The 15,842-nt window shown below is 47.2% G+C and overlaps 1 protein-coding gene and 2 long non-coding RNA genes across 9 annotated transcripts in view; 2 read left to right on the forward strand and 1 right to left on the reverse strand.

Annotated features, from left to right (window-relative positions):
* The window catches only part of LOC112672363 (uncharacterized), a 157,754-nt gene extending 146,666 nt beyond the window's left edge, over positions 1-11,088 (reverse strand). For 2 of the 7 annotated variants that reach the window (XR_003144232.3, XR_004810346.2), the window contains exon 1: positions 10,578-11,085. This is a non-coding gene — a long non-coding RNA (uncharacterized LOC112672363). Of the gene's footprint in view, positions 1-10,577 lie in introns of all 7 variants that reach the window. The other 5 variants (XR_003144229.3, XR_003144230.3, XR_004810347.2 and 2 more) reach the window with 5 other exon arrangements.
* Positions 2,896-10,517, forward strand: LOC125753905 (uncharacterized). Its single transcript, XR_007406716.1, has 2 exons — positions 2,896-9,495; positions 10,257-10,517. It is a non-coding gene; the product is annotated as an uncharacterized LOC125753905 (long non-coding RNA).
* A 613-nt stretch (positions 11,089-11,701) lies between the features above and the next one.
* On the forward strand, positions 11,702-14,557 carry ADRB1 (adrenoceptor beta 1). The gene has a single exon (XM_025467290.3). It carries the CDS (start codon positions 11,717-11,719, stop codon positions 13,166-13,168), a length of 1,452 nt encoding a protein of 483 aa, XP_025323075.1. The 5' UTR covers positions 11,702-11,716; the 3' UTR covers positions 13,169-14,557.
* Positions 14,558-15,842: the final 1,285 nt, after the last annotated feature.

Raw genomic sequence — 15,842 nt, forward strand, 5'->3', positions numbered from 1 at the left:
ACAGATTTATCTGTCAGGAGGAGTTGGCATCACTGCAATGCAGAATGCCATACTATGTTAGAGAGATCCTCATTTTTATACTTAGGCATCCGGTTCCATATTCAGCTCCTATGGCAGAGGCATCCAGGACAGCTGTGAGCCATTCTCAATATCAAATGGCAAGACAAATGCTCAGATTGAATTCTTAGACCTTAATCAGGTGGGGTTTTTTTTGTATTTTTTTTGGTTTTTGTGTTTTGGGCATAAAAGTCAGTTTCAATTGGTCCATGGCCATGCACAGGTTAAAACGTTCTCAGCTCTGTCATCGGTATCCACAGAGGACAATTAGATATACCACTTAAGGGTGGATAAAATTAGAATGTTCATGAGCTTCAGATCCCGTAATAAATCTAAATCGACATACTGAAGGGAGTTATTTCTTACTCAAACCCCTGCTTGCCAATATTTTAGGATCTGAATCACCCTCTCAGTCAAAATCATTACTTCAAGGTCATCAAAATCCTGTTATTCAATGGGTTCTATATGAGTGAGTACCTGAGTTTATCTTGCCTCAAAGGCCAGCTTTGTTCTTCAGTTATAAAGGTTTGTTGTATCTCTCCTACCCAGTTATTTGCTGTCTGTTACCCTAATTCTGGTTCAGAAAAAAATAACACCCATGTTGCAGCTGTGGAGGGCAACTGTTTGTAGGTCTACACAATGTCAAAACAACCCACTGAAAAGTAGTCTGTACAACCAACCAAGTGCATTGGCTGATTTTTCTCCTTGAATGGGAATTATTAAGGTGAACCTGAATTTTTCTATTTCATTTACAAGACCATAGTTGTGGTTCTTGGTGTGTAGTGAGAGCTATAAAAGAGCAGTGCATTTAACCCTACCTGGGACACATACTGAACAGGGATGTGGCTTACATGTATCCCTCCCCCTCTGTATGAAGACCCAGGTTACTTAGCACACATGGGAACTTGATCTGACCACAGTCAGCCTGTGGCATTCATGATTTTGAGGCTGGCCGTAATCCCACAACAAAGGCGGCTATTCTCACCGGGGTCTGCATGCTACTTATTTGGGGGGCCACCTTCAGTGTGAACTCTGAGAAATCATTCTGCTTGCCCTCTGTCTTAGAAGACATAAGAAAACATTTTGAAACACAGGTGACTAGAGATTGTGCACAAAGCGTCAAACTTTCTTACATACAAGTAACATCTTGGTCTGGGTTGACTGTATCCCCCGCAAAAAAAACATGTGTGGGAGTCCTAGCCCCCAATCCCTCAGAACTTGACCCTATTTGGATCTCCAAATGTGGCTTTTACAGAGGTAATGGAGATAAAATGAGGTTACTGAGGTGGGTCTGATTCAATATGACAAGTATCCTTATCAAAAGGAAAAATTTGAACACAAACAGAGGGAAGACAGCCAGCTACAAGCCAAGGAGACAGATCCTCTCCTCCTAGCCCTTGGAAAGAACCAACTGGCACCTTGATTTTGGACTTCTAGCCATCTAATTCACACCTTATTGGTCCAGCATCATTGGTGAATGAAATAGTCCATATACATTCATTTTCTAGGTAACAGAAGTGTTCTGGAAAATACAAAGTTCCAAAATTTTCATACTACTATTTAATAAAGATATTTCTAAAATGCACACTCTGTTTCTTAGTCTGAGGATGGCTAAACACCCTCCAAACCTTTCATCAGTGTCTGCAGGTACAGAACACTGTCTCTGCAGTAAATGGCATCCCTCGTTTCCCTGTGTTCTAACAGACAGTTCCCGGATGTCCTCTTTGCCCTCTGCTCCTGCCTTACTCCTTCACTCCAGTTTGTTTCTCTTAGTCTGTTATGAAAAACAGAAACCGGAAAAACAAGACGTTGTAATTGGTTCTGAAATAAAATTAATAGTTCCAAGTTAGGGTCTAAGAGTCTCCTAGGGGTCGAACCTCAGAGACTTGGAAAAACTTCTTTTGTTCCCTCCTTCTATACCCTCTGTTCTCCGGGGATGAGGTGGTGAGACCCCTTGTCCTCAGGGGAACTGAAGGGCTGTGCTTTGCTGACACAAAGCAGGTCACAAGAGATTCTTCTGGCCTCCTTGAGGTCTTATAAATTTACACCATAAAAAGCAGCAGCTTGGATCAATTATATCTGGGGAAATAGGATTTTCTCTATCAAGAGTCCAGTGAGGCTTTCTTTTGTCATTGTTGTCTCATATACTTGGAATATGGTTATACCATAGGGTAGAACTCTCTGGAATGACCTTTCCATGATGCAAAATTAGTTTAGGAAATTCTAATTCCCCAAGCGGAACGGTAATCAGATTAAATGACCACAAAGGAATAAACTTGCCTTTGAAACCAAAAGAGTACTTACCAAATTAGATTCTTTACTACATCCTCTCGCTTTCAAAAAAGAACACATTTATTCAATTATTCAATTTCCACTGATTGGAAGCTGCCTTCTTTGCCACCCTTGGTTTTGCACAGAATGAAGATTTTTCTCTTTATGCCATGATCTGTAGAGATGCTGGTGGTGCCAGGGGGAGAAATAACAAAGTGCTGATGCTTGTTGAGCATTTATGATAAGCCAAGGACTATGGCAATTGCTGTTATGCTCTATCTTATTGGCTCCTCCCAAACAGCACCCAAGTAGGTAGGATATTATTATTCCCATTTAACAGATGAGGAAACAGGCGTGAGGTGTTCAAACAACTTGTTCTGAGTCATCCAGCTACTAAGTGGGAGAACCTGGAATTTTAACCAGGTGGTCCAACTCCAGAGCCTGCATTCTTAATCATTATGGTATAGAAAGGTAAATGACAAAACTAATCCCTAAAATGAGTGTGATCTTGCTTATATGCCATCATTTGAAATTATGTAATAAAAAAGCATCTAGAATAAAGCTGCATAGGCTAGGGATATTTTTAAAATCTGCCATCAAGACTGGCTATGCTATAAAATACTGATTATTATTTTTTTGCAAGGTTACTCAGGGGCTTCTAACTTGCTTAATAAATTACTTTTATCCTAAGTCACCTCCCAGATGAGGACTTACGAAAACTATATATATGAGTATTTATGTGTGGGATTTTTTTTATAAACCGAGACCATCTGCAAGAGAGAGCTATGAAAAAATATATAATCTCTATTAATTAGTCATGGGGGTGGGGGTCCCGATGTGAAACACGCCCGCTGCAGAGTAATTTGCAGCAGGAGAGAGGAAAGGTAGGGAGCAGGATGGAAATGGTGGCAAGTCAGAATCAGATATTTTCAGCATAAGAAAAAAAATATTTTCAGTACTATGCCAATACTAGATTATTGCCTTTCCCCGGCATTTCAGAGCCTCACAGCTCAGTGCATATATGACTACCTGGTTTGGAAAAGGTATTAGGATGTGGAATGGCAACGCAAGTAGAGCTTTTTTTTTTTTTTTTTTTTTTTTTTTTTTTTTTTTCTGTTCCAAACTCTCAAGCAGCTTTATTTAGACTCTTGAATAAAATCCCCAAAGTCGGGCAGCCCTGGTGGCTCAGCGGTTTAGCACCGCCTTCAGCCCGGGGCCTGATCCTGGAGTCCTGGGATCGAATCCCGCATCGGGCTTCCTGCATGGAGCCTGCTTCTCCCTCTGCCTGTGTCTCTGTGTTTCTCATGAATGAATAAATAAAATCTTTAAAAAAAAAAATCCCCAAGGTTGTCCCAACTTTTGAGCCTTTCATTCTCAGTAAGAGTCTTCTGTGAAATCTTTTTCCAGTTACAGATTAAAAAACAAACAAAACAAAAAACCAAATTGCTTAATTGCTTGGCTTTTCTTTGGTGTTCTTTTTGTCTTCAGAGTTAGCATTCATGTGGCACTTTGGGAAATTCACACTGAAATGTACTAACAATGAGAATTTCATTTGTGTGGCTAACTATGATTATTCTTCTAGATCTCTTATACTTAAACCAATTGAACAATACAAATAAACATTGCATGATAGAATCTCTTCACTTGTTCAGAGCTTTGTATTCAAAAAATTACTTCACGACCTGCTCCAGGGTCCCAAATATATCATGCAATTGAATTATGCTGACAAGCAGTCAGAGGTGAGCCAAAGTCTGTTAAGGATGCAGGTTCTGGTAATTAAAGATTAGCTCAGGAGGCAGGAAAGTCAAGAACTCCCTTTTCCTTTCCTTGAAACCTCAAGCACGTCTCCCTCCCTATGCTTCAGTCTCTCCATATTAAAACGGGGAGGAAAAAAAATCCAATCATTTCTCCACCAGTGTAAAAAGTAATTCCTATTTAGAAGAGGTCCTCTAAGAAGGTCATTGCCCCCTCAACATTTAATTAGGGGGTGATGCTCTGGAAACACAAATCTATCATGGGATAAAGATCTCTAAAAGATTTTATTCAAGGAGCTGCAAAGCTGAGACATTGTGGAAAATAAATGTCCTGCCCGACAGGTGATATTTATTTTCAAAGCAAGAAGCCTGATCACGCTAGTTATCAAAACCAAAGTGGCAGCAATACTGTCTCACCAGTGTCTTCAGACTCAGTCATTCCAAGGCAAAGGACCTGCCATGCCTCCTCCGTATATTGAGTGCATCTGGATGGCCTTTTACGTAGTACGTAAGTAATGAGTAAGTTAACTAGAAAAATATCTATACAATACAAAGAAGTGGAAAACATGGAAGAAGACACCTGTTGGGTGTCTCATGGGAATGCGTGAAAAAGAGAGAAATGTAAATAATTTGGTCTATCGCCTGGAGGGAGGCAGAGCAGACAACCAGCTTCTTCCACTGGTTCCCTTTGGCAATTCCATTCAGTCCAATGACCCAGATGCCATGTTCCATGGATGAATGGAAAACACTATGTCTTTTTTTATTTGGGATTATCTACCACACATAAGCTTTGAAGTGGTTCCTCTATTCCACAGAAATGTCTCAAGTACCAACTACATGGCCAGCATAAATGGGAGCTAAAATGTTTAAAAGGCTTCATTCCTACCTTTCAGAAACTTAAAACAAGGTCTTGGGGGGGAGGGGGATTCTTGTTACAAACTCCTGGGCTGGTTACGACATAATTGTTTTACCTGGAACACGGTAAGACCCTGTTAAAATGAAACCTAGAGTTTCCAGTAACGAGCACAGCTTGTTGTCGCCACAAGCTCTGGACTTGGGTCCCCTAAAGGACGACTTCTGGCCAAATGCTTTCCGTGTGTAGCAATGATACCCCAATTGCCACGAGCGCCTAAAGGTAAGATAGCAGCTGGCCGGTGATCCACTTTTATTCATTATACAACTGAATAAGAACAGAATTTCTGAAAGTTGGCTTTAGTTTTATATTGCATTGCCTTCCTTTTTTTTTTTTTAAGTTACTAGTCATGGTGTTGTAAGTAGTTGACTTGAGAAGACAAAAAAACAAAACCCTTTACTGCTAATATTTCACCACTGAAATACTTTAAGGGAATTTATTTCAAGAGATTCAAATAAACAAGTAGGATAGGGTACATACCAAGGAAGGGCACCAAAAAAGTGGGATGGGGGGAACTTTTTTAAAAAGGTGATGTGCCAAAGGTAGAAGCATTTAAAAATAGTTTGCTGTTATCCAGCCTCTGAGTCATATTAATATCTGGTGTGAGAGAAGAGTCCAACTGATAAAGAGAAGCTTATTTAAGTGAATGGACTTCTCATACGAGCAAAGTCTGACCCGTTTCATGCTTTGAAATGTCATGAGGATTGGATGAGATTGAATTTGCTGTGTCGCAAATAAACAGAGCTATATGTGATTTCAAAGAGCTTTCACGTACATTCTCTCATTTAATCTATGCACAATCCCATGGGGGGCATGGTAAATCCGTTTTCAAGATGAAGCCACTGCGGAAGGTCAAACCCAGGAGTGACAAAGCCAGGATATAAACCTGGATCATCTGCCTCCTAAGTCTGAACACGTTCCAATGCACCCAAATTTTGAAAAATATTGTTATTGGCTCTAGCATTGTTCAATGTACTCATTAGACACACCAGGAAGAGGAGGAGGTGGCCAAGAGGGAGGAAGTGGGAGAGAGGAAAGCTTTTGAATTTTCCAAAGAGTCCAGGCTTTGCTATGATTACACACTGTCCTCTTTCTTATCACAGTGGATGGAGCTGCTTGTCTCTGTGTAAACTGTGGCTGCAAAGCCGGAATATGACCTTAAGGGCCAGCCACAGGTGCAGGCTGTTCTTTGGTTAGCCCTGGGTGACTGTTTTAGCAGTAGTATTGCTTTATGTGAAAAGTTGTGTGCCTTCCCCCTGAAACAGCCACTGGAGCTCTGATTAACAAATCCCGCCACCCATTATCAGCCTCCAGGCAAATTTTGCTAACTTACTATTTTGATACACTTCTTGGGGCTTCCCTTGGAAATTTCCTGCCCTCCCCCCAAGACTTCCTTTGGCCCACATTCCAAAAGTTGTCCGGTCAGGCTACTCACTATTATTTTTATCTCATTTTCTAGCAAAATCAGCTCAAGAATGGAAACGTGTTGGCACCTCATGGCTTGCAACCATAGGTGGTTGTAATTACTATCAATTGCTGCTGTACAGACCTTTAATTCAATCTAGAACCTGAAACAAGATTCAAGTCATCAGCTAGTCTCCTGGAGCAGAAATCCTGGATATATAGTATCACAAATGAAGGCTAAGGAAAAAGGTCATTCACCTTAAATATTTATGAAGATTAGGTAATGCTTTTTTATTGATGTGGGCTTGCGTGACCCCTTTGGAAAACCTATTACCTATGTCCGATTTTATTCATTACTGAGTAGATATGATATAAATTTATCTCAGGAGCCTATCTTATATTTACAAAGTATTTTGAAATGCTTATATGAAAAAAATGGACTGGACTAGAGGAATAGGAATTATTACTGTAAATTCTAAGCATTAGGGAAGATTGCAACTCCAAAAATACTCAATTCTTTCTCATTCTAGTAAATAATGAGATTTTAATAAATTGAACATGAAATATTTATGACTCAAAGCTTAAGTTAATTAAGTAAGTATTAATAAACATGGGAAATATAAAAATGTATAGGATAGTCTTGGCTCTCGGAGAGCTTACAATCCGTCTGGGAAGAAAAAAGAAAAATGTAAAAATTAAATGACAAGAGGTGTCGAAAGGCAATATATTGTTAATAACCTTGTTGAATGCAATTAGCAAAGTACTGTAGGGTAGAGGAAGGAGAGATCATTTCCAGAAACAGTGGGCAGGGATGATTATAAAATAAAAAACTTTATCAACCAAATCTTGAAGGCCGAATCTATTGAAACAGAGATGGAGGAGGGGATTCTTGGTGGAAAGAACCCAATGAGAAAGAGTACAGATGGGGGGGAGGAGAAGAAGACAACTATAGACCCAAAAAAGGAAAAAAAGGAAAAAGAACACAGAACGGCAAGTTAGAGTGACAGGGACAATTGTACTGCAATATAGTGCTGGAAAGGCCACTTGGAACTAGACCTTTACGCCAAGTTAAGGAGTGAAGGTCTCTGACCTCGACAGCATCTTGCTTCATTTTTTTTTATAATAAATTTATTTTTTATTGGTGTTCAATTCGCCAACTTACAGAATAAACCCAGCATCTTGCTTCAAAACAGCATTTTAGAAATATTAATTTGACCCTGGCATGCCAGATTAAATTGAGCAAGGGAGATGCAGAGGCTGGCAGATGCAGACCATGATAGTGGGATGGAAAGGGAGGTGGGGGTAGTAACCATGGAGGAAGAAGCCTACCACCTCTCCTCACACTTAGTAGCATTTATCCTTGGAGCTTCCTGTTCTTTTTTGTAAAGTACTGTCAAATGAGGGGTCCCGAAAAACTGATTCATTCTGGCAGTTTCCAGGAGGGAATGGGGAAATGGCGGAGCTATTCCTTTTGAACTTGCAACATGTAACAGCTGTATAAGTGGATACGGTGAACCTTCTCTTTTTAATCTATATCCTCATCTAAGGACCGAAAAAGGCAGCTCGAAAGTTCCTCCCTCCCAAAGTGTCATGAAATGTAGGATTTAAAGGAGATCAGAGACCATTTTATTTTAAAAGAAAGCTAACTCTAGGGGTACCTGGTGCCTCAGCGGTTGAGCGTCTGCCTTCAGCTCAGGGCGTGATCCTGGGTCTGGGGATCGAGTCCGACATTGGGCTCCCCGCGAGGAACCTGCTTCTCTCTCTGCCTAGGTCTCTGCCTCTCTCTCTCTCTCTGTGTCTCTCATGAATAAATAAGATCTTAAAAAAAAGAAAAGAAAAGAAAGCTAGCTCTAGTTGAATGCAGGCTATTCTGAACTTTTCCATAAGTACAAGTGAAAGAAAGCCCCAAGAATGCCAGGGACCCCTTTATGTCCGCAGCCCTATGTTGGAACTCCTATTAAAATAACTTTCTGGGATAAATGGATAAAAAAGATGTGGTTTATGTATACAATGGAATATTACTCAGCTATTAGAAAGGACAAATACCCACCATTTGCTTCGACGTGGATGGAACTGGAGGGTATTATGCTGAGTGAAGTAAGCCAGTCGGAGAAGGACAAACATTATATGTTCTCATTCATTTGGGGAATATAAATAATAGTGAAAGGGAATAAAGGGGAAAGGAGAAAAAGTAAGTGGGAAATATCAGAAAGGGAGACAGTACATGAAAGACTCCTAACTCTGGGAAACGAACTAGGGGTGGTGGTAGGGGAGGTGGGCACTGAGGTGGGCACTTGACGGGATGAGCACTGGGTGTTATTCTGTATGTTGACAAATTGAACACCAATAAAAAATAAATTTATTTAAAAATTTAAAAAAAAATAACTTTCTGGGGATCCCTGGGTGGCTCAGCGGTTTAGCGCCTGCCTTTGGCCCAGGGCGCGATCCTAGAGTCCCACGTCGGGCTCCCTGCATGGAGCCTGCTTCTCCCTCTGCCTGTGTCTCCGCCTCTCTCTCTATGTGTCTATCATGAACAAATAAATAAATCTTAAAAAAAAATAACTTTCTGGTTTTGAATATCTGTGATTAAATGTATTTATTATCCAGAAATCTGGGGGGAGTTTGATGGATCTCTGAGTGAGCAGAGGAAAAAGCTTCAATCCGAATCTCATGTCCTGACACGTGGTTTATACATATGCATACAAATGCTCAGATCTATACGTAGCGTGTACACATACAAGGACACAGACGTGTATCCCTATGGTAATGTACTGGCATCCGGGGCCTCGCACTGAAATCTACAACCACCTTCTGGCTTTATCGCTCACAGAAATGCAATCCCTTGGCCCATCACGGGCACTTGGGCTTGGCACACGCTCTTCCAGTAACACCTCTTGACGCAGGGACGGTGCAGGATAGAAAGCCTCCTCCCCACATTCCCTCCACCTCGCTCCACGGCCCAGCACTCAGAACCCCTTTCCTGGGCAGCGACAATCGCAACTCTTTCCAACCCCGTGGCTATTTTGAGTCTGCCTCTTGAGGGCGGCCACAGAAGGAAGCCTGAAGGGGGAGGGAGACGCGAGTTGGCAGTGACAGGTAACTGAGGCTGAACTCGGGGTGCAGCCCCCTGTTCCTCCCCCTCTTTCTGGCACCCCTCCTTTCCTTACTCTCCCCCCTTCACCACCTCCCCAAGTTGGCAGAACCAGGCTGACAAGTCCTGGCGCAGGGGTGAATAAACAAATCACCCACACCCACACCCACCCTGCCTTCCAACACTGATTGATTATCCAGTTTGGGCCTAAAGCAAGTTTATGTTTGGATTTAAGTAAGGGAAGGTGGTTAAAACTGCTGGACTTTATAAGCTGAGTAAAGCCTTGCTTTTAGCTCTTGACTTGGGTAGCTGTGCAAACCCAGTCTCTCTCTCCTCAAGGTAAGAATATGAGTTTGGTCCAGACGTGGATGCTCCTCCCTCCAGACCCTCTTCCTTTTACTCCGATGCTAGAAGGGTGTTGTGAGCATTGCATAATGTTTTCATGCACCCTTAACATGGGTAATTAGAAGCTGTTTACTTCTCAAGGATTCCATTAAAGGCTTTTTATTTTCAAGGCTGAGCTGAGGACTCCGACGCGGCGGGATTGGGGGGGGGGGGGGGCTTGCAGTCCAGCAGCTATACACTGCGCCTTCCACGTGGCTGTTCCCCCACACAGGATCCCGCCCGCCCACCGATAGGCTAACGACTCACCAATTTCCAACGGATCCACTGGCCAACTCAAAAACCACTGATGGAGCCTTAAGTGCTATAGGACTATTAATCCTCTTGAGTATTTACGTATTTTTCTGCTCTCATCCCTCCAAAGCTAATGCTAGAGTTTTCAGAATCTGGGAACGTGGGCAAAGGAGAAAGCCACGGAGCAGCCCGAGGAACCCGAAATGTCAGCTCGTTATGTCAACCAAAACTACCGGTGCCTTTTCGTCTGTATTGACCCAGCTCAGAATATCAAGTCACATCTTGAGTAGTAAAACAGAAAACGCAGGTGTTACTGCCGAATGTGAAAAGGTCTGAAACGCAATTAAACGTGTCCTGTGTTTGGGGCGGGGTCCTTGATCCTGCGTTAACACTTGTGTTTTCCTTAAGCCTCTCTTTCCGATATCGACACACGCCGTTGCATCATACTCACACATTCATTAGCTGGGGGGGCCGAGGGGTGTGTGATTTTCCCACCGGTCCTCAGCGTTAGCGGTCAGACGCACAAACCTTCGCTTCCCTTCTGCTCCTACCGCTCTGGAACAGAAGCTGCTTGCAGGGGCGCCCAGGGAGCGATCTCGGCAGATGCGCGGTTCGCTCCGGCAAGGCGCTCTGCTGGAAAGTTTCCTCTAACCACCAACACCCGCCCCCGATCCCCCCCCGAGCTGGCGGGACGCGGGCTGGCTGGGCCCCCTCCGGACGGGGGAAGGGTTTTACGCACACTCTGCCAGGCTGCGGATCCGAGACACGGCCTCGCAGCCCCACTCCTCCAACCCCGGCGGACGGACGGCGCGGGGCGCTCGGGCGCTCGGGCGCCGGGAGAACGGCGGGGTCCCCTCCCCGCTGAGGGGAGCGCGCGCTCTGCTCCGCAGGGAGCCGGGGCCCCCGGGGTAGAGAGGATGCCAGAGGGGGGAGGGGCAGGGGGAGAGTGGGAGCTGCGGGGGCGGCGGGAACGCGGGCCGGGAAGGGGGGCGCAGGGCCCTGGCCCCGGCGGGCGCTGCAAGGGGCGAGCTCGCGGACGGCGGCGGGCGCGGGGGCGGCGCTCTGCCCCGGACACCCCCGAGCGGCCGAACGGCGGGTGGGAGGAGGGGGGTGGGGGGGTGGGGAGGTGCGGGGAGTTCGGATGCGGGGGGTGGGGGGGGTGAACCAGAGAGGGGCGTGCCTTTGCCCGGATTGGCTGCAGGAGCCTGACGCGAGGTCCCGGGGGCTGGCTCGGGGGAGTGGGAGCGGGGTGGGGTGGGTGCCGGGTGCCGGGGCCGCGGGCTCGGCGCGCTCAGAAACATGCTGAGGTCCCGGCGGCTGTTGCAGCAGCGGCAGCGGCTCCAGCAGCGGCTCCAGCAGCGGCTCCGGCAGCGGCTCCAGCGGCGGCAACTCCGGCGGCAGCAGCAGCGGCGGCGGCGGCGGCGGCAGCGCACGGCTCCCGCGGGGAAGGCGCCCGGCGCCCATGCCTCCGGCCCCGCGCGGCGGCTGCCCTGACCCGGCCGCGACCTCCGCGCCCCACGTCCCCCGGCGTGGTCCCCGGCCACGGCCCCAGCCCGCCACACCCCCCGCCCCCGGCCTCCGCAGCTCGGCATGGGCGCGGGGGCGCTGGCCCTGGGCGCCTCGGAGCCCTGCAACCTGTCGTCGGCCGCGCCGCTCCCCGACGGCGCGGCCACGGCGGCGAGGCTGCTGGTGCCCGCGTCGCCGTCCGCCTCGCCGCTGGCCCCGACCAGCGAGGGCCCCGCGCCGCTGTCGCAGCAGTGGACGGCGGGCATCGGGCTGCTGATGGCGCTCATCGTGCTGCTCATCGTGGCGGGCAACGTGCTGGTGATCGCGGCCATCGCCAAGACGCCGCGGCTGCAGACGCTCACCAACCTGTTCATCATGTCCCTGGCCAGCGCCGACCTGGTCATGGGGCTGCTGGTGGTGCCCTTCGGGGCCACGATCGTCATGCGGGGCCGCTGGGAGTACGGCTCCTTCCTGTGCGAGCTCTGGACCTCGGTGGACGTGCTGTGCGTGACGGCCAGCATCGAGACCCTGTGTGTCATCGCGCTGGACCGCTACCTGGCCATCACCGCGCCCTTCCGCTACCAGAGCCTGCTGACGCGCGCGCGCGCGCGGGCCCTCGTGTGCACCGTGTGGGCCATCTCGGCGCTCGTGTCCTTCCTGCCCATCCTCATGCACTGGTGGCGGGCCGGGGGCGACGAGGCGCGCCGCTGCTACAACGACCCCAAGTGCTGCGACTTCGTCACCAACCGGGCCTACGCCATCGCCTCGTCCGTCGTCTCCTTCTACGTGCCCCTGTGCATCATGGCCTTCGTGTACCTGCGGGTGTTCCGCGAGGCGCAGAAGCAGGTGAAGAAGATCGACAGCTGCGAGCGCCGCTTCCTGGGCGGCCCCGCGCGGCCCCCCGCACCCCCGCCCGCGCCCGCGCCCGCGCCCGCGCCCCCGCCCGCGCCCGGCTCCCCGCGCCCCGCCGCGGCCGCCCCGCTGGCCAACGGGCGCGTCGGCAGGCGGCGGCCCTCGCGCCTCGTGGCGCTGCGCGAGCAGAAGGCGCTCAAGACGCTGGGCATCATCATGGGCGTGTTCACGCTGTGCTGGCTGCCCTTCTTCCTGGCCAACGTGGTCAAGGCCTTCCACCGCGACCTGGTGCCCGACCGCCTCTTCGTCTTCTTCAACTGGCTGGGCTACGCCAACTCGGCCTTCAACCCCATCATCTACTGCCGCAGCCCCGACTTCCGCAGGGCCTTCCAGCGCCTGCTGTGCTGCGCGCGCCGCGCCGCCCGCGGGAGCCACGGGGCCGCCGGGGACCCTCCGCGGGCGCGGCCGCCGCCGTCCCCCGGGGCCGCCTCGGACGACGACGACGACGACGACGACGACGACGACGCCGGGGCCGGGGCGGGGGCCGGGGCCGGGGCCGGGGCCGCGCCGCCCGCGCGCCTGCTGGAGCCCTGGGCCGGCTGCAACGGCGGGGCGGCGGCCGACAGCGACTCCAGCCTGGACGGCGCGGGCAGCCCCGCGGGCGCCTCGGAGTCCCGGGTGTAGGCGCGCGGCCTCCCGGGGGGCGCATCGGTGTTTACTCCAGACCCAGAGCAGGTGAACCCCGGGCCCGCGCACCCCCGTCGCATTCATCCGAGGCAGACGCGCAAAAGCCACGGACCCGACCGTTGCGCACGCAGGAGAGTTTGGGGAGGCGCGGGAGAGGGGCTTGCACATCTGTCTTGGGTTCCTTTTTTACTTTCTTTCTTTCCTTCCTTCTCTTCCTCCCCGCCCCCCGTGTGTGTGCTTCGGCCTTTTCTTTGGTGTGTGCGTGTGATGCATCCATCTTCGGTTTCTGGAGTTGTCTTTATTCCCCACCCCCGCTCCACCCCCCGCCACCTCCAGGTGGTTTGTGACACTTGCTTCCAGGACCGGGTAGTAGCAGCGGAAGGGAGAAGCATCAAGGTCTATCGGCTTGGCTTCCCGTCCCGTGCTGGGGCACAGGAGCCGGCAGTCCGAGGCACAGGAGGGAATGACAGCGGCTAGGACAGAGTTCCTTTGCTTTCCAGAGAAATTTCATTTTTAACTCCTCTGAGTAATGATTTTTTCCTGTCCTTAAAGCAAAGGGGGAAGAAAGGATGGATATGCAAAAAAAAAAAAAAAAAAAGTCACGTTTCAAGAAATTTTAAGCTATTCTTGGAACAAGCCTCTCACCTTGCTTTCTTTTTTGTAGGGCACACCTGCTGTCCCCGCGCGCCTCGGTGGTCAGGCTGAGGGGTTTCTACCTCACACTGTGCACATTGCACAGCAAGATAGAAAGACTTGTTTATATTAAACAGCTTATTTATGTATCAATACCAGTTGGGAGGACCAGGCGCTGAGCCTCTGAGACATGTGACTCTGTCCATTGAAGACAGGACAGGAAAAAAAAAAAAAAAAAAACCCACAAACAAACCCCAAAAGGAAACAGTTCAGATTACTGCACACATGCGTTAAAAAAAAAAACAAAACACAAAACAAGGAGTTGTTCCAAATACCATTTTTGCACAGTGTTAGGAATTGTAAAGTCCACACGAGATACTACTTGCACAAAAAGAAATGAAATATTTTTTAACGGGGCAGGGGGCAGATCTTACAAAACTAAAATAAAATTCAGACTCTACTTCTGTTGTCTGTTATGTTATTGAGCTAATGATTTATTGGGAAAAATACATTTTTATACTCTTTTATCATGGTACTGTAACTGTATCCATATTATAAATATAATTACCTTAAGGATTTTTATTATTATTTTTTTATGTCCAAGTGCCCACGTGAATCTGCTGGTAAAATTTAGCACTCGTGTGTAAATGGTATTTCCTCTGTCTGTTCTACCAAGTATTTATACTCTGGTGCAACTAACTACTGTGTGAGGGATTGGTCCATGTGCAATAAATACCAATGAAGCACAATCAAGATTATGTGCCGTGTGTCTGTAAGGGGTCAGTGATGATGGAAAAGACAGTTTGTTTTGTTCAAAATATAGGCTGGGTTTCCCATAGAGCTCTTTTAATAGCTTTTCATGACTCAGTAACATAGCAAAATGCCTCTAGACCAAATAAGGCATGCACCTACTGAGAGCTGCAGACTTGCCCTAAATTTTCACAGTCGGATTCAAGGTATCCTAGACTACTTATAGTTGTTTTCAAGATCCCATCTGCTGCACTTGACTTAAGAAGTGACATTTGGGATTGTGTATCTTTAAAAAAAAAAAAAAAAAAAGTGATAGAGCCAGGTAAATCAACTGCAACTTTGCACAGAAACGCAAGGGGGAAAAAAACTACCTCCTTGAATAATGAGTTGCCTGCCAGAGCGAGGTAAGTGGCTTCCACAGCTTGTTTTTCTTTTCCAGTAGAAAATCACAGCTTACAGATGATGATCAGTCTGTGCAGATTTCTCCAGTGGCCGTTTAGAGTGAAAAGTGCTTTTATGCTTAAGCAAAAATTTATAAAAACAGCTTTTAAGTAAACTTTTTTTTTTTTCTCTTATGTAATTAAATAGACCATTTTCCCAGAACTTGGTGGTGGACACAGGTAAAAGCAAATGTGAAAAATTTTAACTCCCTAGCAAAAGTGTGACGCCCAAATGGATAGGATATTTTCCATAAAATTGGTTTCTAAAGAAAGTATAGTGAAATAGCATCCTGGTATTCTACACTTCTCCGAAATAAGTTTAAGTATTTATCTTTTTATTTTTAAACAAGCTTTATATTTCATGATCGTATAGTAAATAAACCAAATGGAGGATTATAAGGTTTTGACTCCTTCTGGGCTTTAGCATGAAGAAACTATTCCCTGCTAAGGAAAGTGAAGATTGATTATCTTTTTTTTTTTTTTTTTTTTTTTTTTTTTTTTTTTTTTTTTTTTTTTTTTTTTTTTTTTTTTTGCGATGGAGTATTCTAAAGACCAGGAGACAGTCTTCTGAGAAAGGTTAATGATGTAGATGTGTTGGAGACCAACAGAAGGTTGTATGAACAAAAGATGCTATGAAGTTTAACCCCTTTCTCCAGGAAAAAAAAAAAAAAAAGGAGGAAGGAAGGAAGGAAGGGACGGGAGGGGCAAAATGGCAAAACTTATTTAAAGAAAAATACTGAAAGAAACTTGGTTTGGAGAATATAAAATCTATCTCAGGTTGAAATCTCACTCCTTCCCCAAGAAATAGATAGAGCCTACTTTGTCCTCCTTTACCCCACCATGAGTAT

Source organism: Canis lupus, chromosome 28 (genome assembly GCF_003254725.2).
Source record: "Canis lupus dingo isolate Sandy chromosome 28, ASM325472v2, whole genome shotgun sequence".
NCBI classification, from domain to species: Eukaryota; Metazoa; Chordata; class Mammalia; order Carnivora; family Canidae; genus Canis; species Canis lupus.

Coding starts and splice junctions, on each gene's coding strand:
- ADRB1 (XM_025467290.3), top strand. CDS start 11,717: ATGGGCGCGGGGGCGCTGGCCCTGGGCGCCTCGGAGCCCTGCAACCTG.